The sequence below is a fragment of the Anopheles merus genome, chromosome 3R (assembly GCF_017562075.2).
Source record: "Anopheles merus strain MAF chromosome 3R, AmerM5.1, whole genome shotgun sequence".
Taxonomy (NCBI): Eukaryota; Metazoa; Arthropoda; class Insecta; order Diptera; family Culicidae; genus Anopheles; species Anopheles merus.
In genome coordinates this window covers 5,665,400-5,676,664 of record NC_054084.1, presented here as the reverse complement: position 1 = coordinate 5,676,664, position 11,265 = coordinate 5,665,400, and the positions used below count along the sequence as shown (strand labels likewise).

Genomic DNA, 11,265 nt, shown 5'->3' with positions numbered 1-11,265 from the left:
AAGCGGAAATCAACATGAAGTGCAACAGGTCGTTGTTTCTACGGAGCTTTATTAGCGGGAAGAAGAACGCCCAATCCGTCCGATAGGAAACATTCTTGTTAGGTGATTTGCTAGATGCTTCCCAATATTATAAGTTAATACTTAATTGTAATGATCATTGTGTTACACGTAAAACGGTAAAATTAGTTGTTGGCGCGTTCACCTTACGCCTGCCCTAAGGGTATGATGAAGCTGATGTTGTCGGCAAACTCTCCCCAGTCGGTTCGCTTTAGCTGGAACGTTACTACCCACGATATAATGGCCACCACCCACACTAGCGTTCCTACTAGCGAGAATATCACATCTGGAATGGAAGGAAGGGAAGGTTTGATTCGTTTTTCATGATCCTCGCTCACACGGGTTACATTTTTTAATCTCCTTCTGCTCTTCGTAGGCTGGTTTGCGGAACGCTTCGTTGAAGAACCAGACCGTGTTGATGGACCATAGGAAGGGCAGTAGCGCGAATCCGGCTGAAATCGGTACAGTGTTCCAGGAAATGGTGAGTAATCAGTGGTTGGCGAGCAGTTGCCGTGCGTTTCACCGCGTTTCCACATACCTTTGAAGTACCATTTGCACAAATACAGCTTTCTTTCGTTTGGGGCACGTGATAGATCCATTTTGGCTACCTATTATAGAGGGAAATCCGTACTAAACTATAGGAAAATGGGGAATTTTGCACCAGTGAAGAATGTTTTGTTGTTGCTGCGCTGCAAAATGTAAACAAACACAGCCGATGTTGACAGAGGGATTTGACAGCAGGAAGATGTAACGCCGTCAGAGTGACCAGAATACCGATTTATGTGTATTTCTACCGAATTTTTATATGCCTACCGATTCACTTATCAGCCTCGTTTGTTACTTATCGGGCACAATGCACGTTTGTTTGCCTGGCACTTGAAAAATGTTATAAGCGTTTTAAATTTAAAAATTTATCCGTTAAAATTTAATGTTTATAATAAGAAGAAACTATCAGTTGTGTGGATTCCAAAAATTGCTAGTCAAAGAAAATCATTTAAATTTAAATTTGAATTTCGCCGTTGGAAGTTAAAGCTCAAAAAGAAATTGATCGTTAAAATAATTTATTAAATTTAAATGGTTGTGTTCTCAAGAGTGGTTCTGCTCACCCGCAGAGCAAGGTGAGCTTTTTGGCGGCCACCGTCGCAAAACCGTCGCGAAACGTCAAAAAAAAAAAACAAAAAAACCGTAGCAAGTACTTAAAAACGACGTCGCCAAACCCTCCAAATAGGTGCGATTTTCCTTCACTGGTGACGTCGTGTTTCCTAGTACAATTTTCAGATAGACACTTAAGATGAACCTTCATTTGTGATACCGCTGAACCAAATCTAATCCATATCCTAGATAAAGGATGTATATTCTCGTGAGATGGAACTTTCGTTTTGCGCATTAGCACCCCTCCTCCACTTGCTGCTTAACACTTCTTTCGCTTTCACTTCTTTTAACTCAGTTATGTTTCGAGTTTTAACCTACCGAAAACTACCGATAAAATTTTGATGCGCCTACCGAAAACCGCCAAATAATCTGGCCACACTGAACTCGTAAAGTTTCGATTTTCAATGCGGTGAAATTTTTCAGCTTGAAACCGATGAAATATTCCAATGTGGAATGTAACGGTGGGTTGAATTCATACCCACAGCTGGTCATTTGAGACATTATTTCGTCTTTTTTTAATTAAACTAAAAAAAACTCTTCCTTCAATCTTCCTTATCGATCAATAAATCCTCTCATCGATCAAGGATACTGTAACAACTCCGTTAGAACGTAATTCAGCGCTGATAGGCCTCTCCTTTCCCTCTATGCCACTGTTCGCCCTTGCTCCTTGCCGTTTAAACAAGTTCAACGAACGGTAATGGACTAGCCAGCAAATAGCAGAGAAGGTTGCATCCGGTCACAATCCATTTCCCTTCGCACAGGCAGCCACGCATATCCCGAAAATTATTGCTTCATCATCCCCATTGTTCCCTCTTCCCTTCCCTTCTTCCCCATTGGCGGCACAATCGGATTGATCTTTCCGGGCGGGGGGTTGGGGCGCTTCAGCCGCTTCTGCCAAAAAGTTGCGCCACGGGTGCGGCTTTTGTGGTGCGAAACGGAACCACTGCACTGGGTGACAATGGGGAAAAGAAACGGAGTGCGGAGCACTTCCACCGTGGTGGTACAGCCAAATCCTAAGCTCCGCACTCCCATGCCAGTTCGCCGCTCCAAATGCAGACCGAAAAATAACCAAGCATAACCATAACTACAGGCGTTTCATCTTGGCCTGCAATAACAATAACCATTACAATATATCTTTTGCGCCCGGGGGTTGTTGGTTTTCCCTCCCCCTTTCCAAATGTAGTCTTCAAACGGTTGGTGTCTTTTTCACTCCTTCTCTAACGGTGCGTAGATACCCTCTCGCTTCCGCGTGCTAGTTCTACAATAGTTATCAAAATGGATCCTTAAAACCGTTCCTGTTCGAGTGGTTGGTTGTGTGACGGCAAGGAAAAAGCAGAGTCAACTTTTCTATTTATCAGAAGCATTCCGCATTCTTGCTCCATGTCGCTTTTAGAAGCTTCCAACGATCGCAGCGACGGTCGTTAGAATGAGTGATGCAGGATACAGCCATTACGGTAAGCCATTCGGAGGCAGACCGGGCGCAGACGTCACCTAAAGCCTAACCTGAAACCCTAAAACGATTAGCCATTATTTAGCCGCTTAAAACGTATCGATCGCCGATCGCCGATGCCGTCGGTGCCGAATCGGAGCGTTTGGCTTCTTTTTTTTTCGGGGAATGAAGGGGACACTTTGGTGGCTAGCTCAGAGATTTCTCATGCGAAGAAGGTGTTGGGGCGGGTTTGTGTGGGAAAAAGATGTTACCTAAATTATAGATTTCTCATATTTCGTCGTTAGCGGCTGGTAAGTACCGTTGGCAAATGGATTTAAGATGTTTAGGATCTAATGTTTAGTGTCTAATGTATAGAAAAAAAAAAACATTCCCCCCGCTATATAAAAGCCATCATCAGATTAGTGGCCATACTTCTAATTCATTGATCACGGTGTGCAAGAGAGGTGGGAAGGAAGTGAATGGGAGGAGAAGAAATGGCGTGTCCTCTCCGTTTTGCATCGAGCCCGGTGTCATCTAGCTCCGTAACAAGCCACCCTCAAACGAAGCGAGCGCGCGCGCGTTTTAGTGTTTGAATTGTTTGGGAAGAAAAATGCATACAGATACACGAGGGTTAAAGGCGAGAAAAAAAGGCACAGCATACCCCGGAGCCAGAGGGGTGAAACCGAGCCGTGGTGGTGTAAAGCTTGGAAATTATTGGCCTCATAAATGGATTAGAGTCGTGATTTTGGGCAATTAGTTAGACGAAGGACCGTGCGCGTTCCAGCACGGGCGGAAGGGGTTCGGTGCATCGGTGAGACTGGGTGGCAAGGGCACTCGGGGGTAGGGGGGGAAGGGCAATAAAATGCAATGGCCGCAGTGGAAGACATCCGACGGTGCGAGGGATGACAACCGCCGTAAACGTGTGCAAGCGTGGATCAACACGATCCTCATGCAATCTCTTTCTCTCCGGTTCGTGTTCTGTGCGATCGTTGAAGTCTTTCTAAGACGCGTTTGGGGAAGAATATGCGTGATCGGTTGTTTGTGATTGAGTTTTCGTGTGTTTAAATTTTTTTTAATACTTTTGATCACACTTTCCTATGCAGCTATTGTGGTGATCGTATCCATCGATAGAAATGTGACCACAATCGCGTAAAATTATAATATGCATATAAATTGCACTCTTCCCGGGATCGTTTGACCAGAAGTTTTGTAAGCTTTTTTTTTAGATAAATTCTGGCTATGAAACCGGGGGTTTTTGGCAAAAAATTTAGCCCAATAAACGGCGAACAAGCACACCCGGGAGAGGTTAAAAAAAAGCGGAGCAACAGCAACCCAAATCCCACAGTGCAAAAGAGCATTAAATTCGAAGGCGAGGGCGATACGCAAAAGGGTATCGATACGCAAAAGGAACACTCGATCCGTTCGGTGCTGGTGAGATGAGATGAGAAAAACATTTCTGGTGTTTTTACTACATTTTTATAGAGCGATATAATATGATGACCACAACGACGACGACGGTGACGGCGGTGGTGATGCTGACGAAAATGACGACGACGACGGCGATGAGGATGGATCGAATAAATGGCACAAAGCACGCGCAGAGCGACCAGAGTGAAATGGGAGAGCAAAAGCACAGAAAAGAAATCATCAAAACAACGAAACGCGCCAATAAACAAACGAACAGAGCGAAGTACTAAAAGTGAGTTTTCGGCGGGGGACTCTCGAGCATATATCCATGCCCGAATGCATGGGGATGCATTTCGAGACCGTCAACAACCGTCAGCTTAAGAGTGAAGTGAGGCAACTTGGTTCGCTGTCCGCTTGAAAGTGTTGTCATTTGCTGCACCGTTTGATGTTTAATGTGTGCCAATCTGTGGTGTGGCGATCGTGCGGCGATGATTTGGAGGGAGAAAGGCACGGATGGGAAGGTGTGTAGAATGACCATAAAATTGGATATATGACAGTAAAGCCAGGATTGTACGTGTCATACAATATCGCTCATATCCTTATCTTTATCAGCGTGCGCCCAGAGTGGCGACGAGTGGTGGATCGAGTGTGCAAATGCAGGAAGCGATCAATGAGGCGGGAACAGAATCCCCCCGATCCGATGATGCACGCATTATCTGGAGCGAGTTTCCGTTTCCGAGCTTTCCCTCTTGCCATGGTTGGGAGTTTGTTGTTGCATTTCAGCAAAATGCTTATTTTAATCAGCTTACTTATGCAGAACTTCTGCTCGAGCGCGTACCGGAGGTGTTGGTGGGCAATAAAATATTTATTACCAGGCACCGGGAGCTACATTCAATGCGATTTTTTTTGGTCGTCTGTTGCTTCACCCGGCTAAGTGACATGGCTGTGCTAGCGTCGGACGTCTCTCGTCTCAGCTAGGACGTATTTTTATTGATCGGTAATTACACGGCTTGGGATAAAGATATATACTGGCTGGCGAGAGCGGTGCTGCGCATGTTCGCGTAAAGTTTATGGCAACTGATCGGGTGACGGAGTTTGAGTTTGAGCTTAGTTTTAAATTATTCGCTTAGAGAAATGGGCAAAGGCACTTGCAAGGGGACAATAAATTAATTCCATCGAGTAGGTCTAATTAAAACATTAAGCCAGGAGGTTGTAATGGGAGGAAACGCAACCCAACGAGAGATTTGTTTGCTGTAGTCAACGAAGATAGAGTGGGCTTTTGATGGAATAAATAAAATAATGCAAACGAGTACAAATAATGAAATTTGAATGCATTTTCTGTGCAAAGCAAAACCGGTGGCAAGATGCGAGTTTAAATGTGAATAATTCAACCACAGCGTGTTTAACAGTGCGGAAGATGTATTTGCAAATCAACCTACCCGACACTGGCAGTGGTGAATGTCGCCCCTGTTACGGATATTAATCGTGGCATGGCAGTATGATGGTTTTATCTTCTTCTAAGCACCCAACCACTCCACCGAAAGCAACGATTTCTGTCTAATTCAAAACAAGTGACACGAATTCATGCAAACCATACAGCCAAACAGAGAGACACAGAGGAACGGAAGCGGTAAACCAAAAACCGCTCAAGGAAAAGGAACGACTGGGAGCAACGGAGATCGTTTGTTTTTATTAGCGTACAGATTAATTATTACCATCAAATTTTCTAACGATTGCTGCGGACTTAATAGTGTATAATTTGTCACTAAATTAACGGAAGCCGGGCGTTAGAGCCCGGTCGCGGTCGTTGAAATCTTTCGTTTTGCCTCGCCGGTTTGTCAGCCCCCGGTTGGGGGAAGCAGGAGGGGGGGGGGGGGAGGAATGCCACACAAGGGGGGAAATGGTGTCGGATCGTCGTTATCTCGTTTTCGCCCTTGTTCTAAATGAGCGTTTGCGCAGTGTTGTGGCGCAGGCAGCGCTTGTAAAAGTGTGGCGCTTTTTACTGTTCGTCGTTGGTTTCTTTCCCTGCTCAGTGAGGAGCACTCGGGAGGGAGGCTCAGCTGATGGTTGATTGAGATGGTACGGTGGGGCAATCGTCGAGCCGGGAGTTTGCGGCGGCGGAGTGGATCGCCGGCGAAATTACGAGCCGAACGGACGGACGGACGGATCGAGCTACGTACGAAATGTCAATAAAAATGTGTTTTACAACAGTTTTCGGCTGCCAGTGTGTGCGTCTTTCCTGTTTTGTGCGTGCTCCTTGGCTGGTGTTAGCACAGGCGAAAGACTTCAACCACTCTCAGTAGGCGACGAACTCGTGTCTCATTTGCGTTTGCACTTTGGATTTGCGTTTTCCCCTTTTTCAGGGGTGTAAAGTGTGAGTAAACTGGGGTGGGGTATTTTAATGCGTCCATATGCTCCCAGCCCGTGAAAAGAGGGATGCATCAATTGTTGGTCGATCTAGAAGCCTGCAACAATGTTGTTGCTCATTGTTCAGCTCGTGAGCATTGCGTCGATCGTGCGTCTGTTTGTTAAACTAAATGCTCGATTAAATGATTCCAATTGATATGGGGTATAGGGATGCAAAGAGGGGAGCAAAAGGAACCATAACATTGATTTCTCCATTTGTGAGGTTCCCACCCTGCCCGTGGCCGTGCTTCAGCTTTTCTTCATCTTCCTCACACCCCGGTGACAGTGCGATGATGTTAAATTTAGACAATTAAGTCAAGCAATTAATTGCTGTCGTTTTGCTGTCGTTCTCTGTTTTGCTTCAACCGCCCTGCTTCTGCACCCCTTTTACTACTAGCTCTGCAGAATGTTCTTCCTCCCCCCACCCCCCCTCTGCGGCTCCTTCTCGCCCTCGTCAACTCATCAACGATCGTTTGTGCGATTCACCTTCTCGAGAAAACCGGTGCCTGGATCTTAATCGCACCAGTTAATGACACACCTTTGACTTTTTCTCACATCCCCTGCCGATTCTGCGCTCCGTGCGAGGTGCGCTTCAGACAGAGAGAGAGAGAGGGTGGTGGAGCAGAGTGTTGCTGCACCACCGTCAGCATTGAACACTCTCGGCACGGTCTCGGATGCTTCAGCAACCCTGGTACCAGCCTGGTTTTGCATATGAGTTGGGCTGCCTTATTCCCTCCCCTGCGTTCTGTTACCGAACGGTGTGCAAATGAAGCCATTCGCCTGGTTGGCCGGTTCGCTCGCCCTGGTGTTGGAGGTGTTGGAGTGGTTCGAAAAAGCCACCACACTTAGCAGGTAGGTGTGGGCAGGTTGGTGCGATGTGTTCAATAAACATGCTTAGGTTGAAATCAGTTTACGGGGAAGTTGTTCGGTGGTAGTTGCAAAAAAGAGCGAGGAGATGTGTTTAATAATATTGTATTGGTGACAAGGGCAATGCGATATGATCAGTTTCCAAAAATATAGATTTGTTGTCTCTGATTTGATAAACTACAACAGTCATCATGCTCGCTCGCAGTCATGATTTTAGACATAAATAACAATGAAAAAATGCAAAATGTGTCTTTGCTACATTCAAAAATGGTCTATCTTTGGCGTACATCCACATCTTATCTCATCTGCCAACTGGCGAAAGAAGCTTCTCCCAGCAGTTGATGCACATAAATACATCTCCGCGAGGCTGCAAAACCGGTGGACAAAATCCGAAGGCTAAGGCTAAAACCCACCCGCACAAAAGCCCGTTCCGCGAGAGGACACTTCCATTTCCAACTGTTTTTCTTCTTCTCCAGTGCGTGTGTGTGTGCTGTTGTCCAGTAATAACAATAATAATAATAACAATAAACAAACCCGTACGCTCGGCATCATCCAACCCTCCCACCCCCCCCCCACTTCCTGCACTGTTCGGTGGGACAGTTTTGCACCGGACAGTACATATTTTATTCGAACATTTATTATGTCGTAAATAAAAGCACATTATCTCACTCTAATCTGTGCCCGGGTCGTTTCTCGGGCACCAAAGGGGGAATCTTTCAAAGCATGAAGTTTTGTGACGCGAAATTACGACATGACGAACGAAAGAGAAAGAAACGACAAGAACGGCATGCAGAATGCTTCCAATGCGTTCCGCGAGGCGATGATTTGAGCGAGCGCATAAGCGACGAACGACTTTCGGTGGGAAAGTCGTGATTGCAAAAACAAAAGTGGATGAATGCGTGTGTTTGAGTGGATTCTTTGGATTAACGGGATGTGTGTCGGTGCTGTGGAGAAGGGTGAAAGGGAAGGCGGCTGAGTAGGAGTCCATTTAGCGATGATCCGATTGCTGCCGCTGACAGGTTTGATTTTTGTCACGCTGAGCCTTTTAAGGTGGAGAATCTACGAGGATGCAAGGGAGAGAGAGAGTGTAGTGGGAAGAATATTTTGCTGACACTTTGGTAAAATGTTGTGGAGATTTTGTTGCTATCGAAAGATGATTACGTATTAGATGGACATAATTTAGAAATATTTCTTTGAATATTCTTTCATTGGGAAATTCTCGTCCCCATCGCCCACGGCTCTTCGGATATTGCAGGCCAGCGGAAAACTCAGAACACTCCAAAGACACCTGCGACTTAATACCTGCTCCAAACTGATCAATGAACCACATTGCTTCTCAACCACTCGGATCCAACCAAAACGAAATGGAAAAGAAAGTGTGACTCACAGTGTCGATAAAGACAGAACCCCTTGTGTGTGTGTGTGTCTGTGTGGATGATCACACGTGCGGGCAGCGTAGGGAACAGTGGGTGTGGAAAACAATTTTCTTACCACTTGTTTTCCACTTGCGCACCACCACGGTGAGGCTTAAGGCAAGAGGCGAAAGAAAGTCCGCCCTGGTGAAGAGCTGTGAATGGCAAACGAGGCACAAAACAAAACCACCCCAAACCCAGCCTCGAATGCAGATGAAGACGCTCTGCCGTTGGCTGCCTTCGAATCCTGTTCTGTGAAGCAGCGGGAAGGACCGGTGCGATGAGGAACAGGCGGGAGCAGCTAGGAAGCACTGCAGGCAGGAGGAAGTGGCGTGGGATGGTTGCGACCGGGCACATAATTATGCAGTGATATTTATCATTTTATTAGCATAATATGTTATTCAAAACCATCCCCCACAGCCTCCTGCTTCGTACGGTGGGCGCGTGAGCCTCCTTTTTCCGTTTGCCTCCTGTGTGTGTGTGTGTGGTTGGTTGGTTGGCTGAGCCCAACCGTGTTTGCGTGTTTTGGGTCGAAATGTGCTGTTGTTGTTTCGACACTGCTCCCGATCGATTGGTTTAAGAGTAAAGGGCCGCCTGTAGGGCCGTTGCTGCTGCTGCTGCTGTTGCTGCTGGGCAGCATTCTATTCGCCTTTACCTCGTTCGTGCCCTCAAGTATGAATGCCGAATCGTACGTCGAAGGAGGAGGTGGTGGAAGAGAGGAGCGTTGGGTACCTGTTGGGCTCGCTTTGCTCAATTACATTCTCAGCTGAGAGTGCGGGATAGATCTTTCCCCTCCACGGGGGCGCTATAAATTTTATTCCGTTTGCCCAGTTTGCCAGGCGGGAGGCGCAACAGCTACATTGTATAACATCGGCGATCGCGATGTACCGGAATGCAAAATGCGGGGTGAGATGATGGGGTTAAACAAACACAGACAAACTGAAGCTTACAAAATGACCAGCGATGCTCTTCTTGGACACACAAGAACGTGGAGAGGTAAGTCAGAAAACAAACAAACAAACAAACATACACTCACATCGGCAGCACTATCGGCAATTGTTAATCGAAGTCATAAATGCAATTGAAATATAAATGTAAACACAGCATCATACCGCATGGAAGAGGTGGGAAGGTGCGAGAAGCGGACCCACCAGCATACAATCGGTTGGACTTTACATCGTGCGCCGGCTCAATCTGCGGCTATCTAATGGTGGTGGTGTCTTTCGTTGAATATGAGTCCGCTAAACTGGGTGGCTTGGGAAGCTGGGCTCGAGCTAAAAATAACACAAATTTCGCGATCGCCCGCCTTCCCATGGCTCTTCTCCGCCTCCACGGATCATATGCACCGGTAGACGATGCAAACGATGGCCTGCGATTAGAGAGAGAGAGAGAGAGTTGGAATCGGGTGAGGGGTCAGAAGCGATGAATTGAATGATTGCGATCGCGGGCGCTGTCTCTCTCTTTGCGGCGGTTGGACGGTTCGTCGCTTCCCCTTCGTTCAAGTCACGCGAGACTCGTGGTGCGCGCATCGCCTGGCGGAGACCGAGGGCGGCCCCCCACGGGGGGAGCAATGTTTTCCTCTAGCCGTTTATGATTTGATTGCTTCAATTCGCGCAAGCTTTTTGTTTTATGTCTCTGCCAAAGAGAGAGAGATAAAGAGAGAGAAAGAGAAAGGAGCGTGAATCGGCTGTGTGATCGATTTGCTCGGGCGTGCTGGAAGGATTGTCGCTCGCAGAAGGGAAGATCCATGTTTGCCTTGCCATATACACAAACACATGCGTTTAGTGAGGTCAATCTTTGTGACCTCCTCTTCGGACACGGGGGACTCTGCTTGCCCACACCTGCCCACAGTGACGCACACTTGCTTAGCCACTTTCTAAACCTTCGCATACGGGTGCATCAACATTCGCAGCCAGGCTTGGCTTGGCTAACCTTCAAAATGGGAATTGCAATTGCAACAGTGGGCGGAAGGAAGCGCAGCGGCTGCAGCAGCAGCAGCGGTAAAGCATATTTAGCATACCATTGGGAACCGTTTTCGATACCGGTGGTATTCCTATTAGGGGATGTAAAAGGGGGCTCTCTGTCTCTTTTTTGGGTGTGCGCGCTGTCATTCGCCTTCTTCCCCGGTTCCGTCGTTCGTGGTGCATTCTCGACCCCAAAAAATACAGCAATTGGCAAACAAGACGAAGAGAGATAGAGATAGAGAGAGAGAGAGATAGAGAGAGCTGAATGGAAGGTAGCCATTGTGCAATGAAAAATGAACTTCCCGTTTGGACATTCAGCGACTGTTGTTCACAGGTGAAGAAAGTGTGAGCGAAAAAGGATGTCATCTCCTGCGCCACCACGCCCCGGCAGGTACGCAATGTCTGCATCAACGTATGTTGGTCAAGTTGCCGACGCTGCAACAATGTTGCATGGATGGCTTTTTGGCCACAAAAAACTGGGAGATCGGCGGGAGAAGAACGACACCTTTCCATTGCGATTCGGTGTGCCCTGCTGGTGGGGTTGGGAAGGTATTTGACTGGATCGATTGCA

At 47.1% G+C, this 11,265-nt stretch overlaps 1 protein-coding gene across 1 annotated transcript; it reads right to left on the bottom strand.

Moving 5' to 3' along the window:
- Positions 1-29: 29 nt before the first annotated feature.
- LOC121597657 (gamma-secretase subunit pen-2) lies at positions 30-777 on the bottom strand. Its single transcript, XM_041923563.1, has 3 exons — positions 596-777; positions 405-509; positions 30-343 (listed from the first exon to the last, which is right to left on the bottom strand). Exons 1-3 carry the CDS (start codon positions 654-656, stop codon positions 204-206), a joined length of 306 nt encoding a protein of 101 aa, XP_041779497.1. The 5' UTR covers positions 657-777; the 3' UTR covers positions 30-203.
- Between the last annotated feature and the right edge of the window lie 10,488 nt (positions 778-11,265).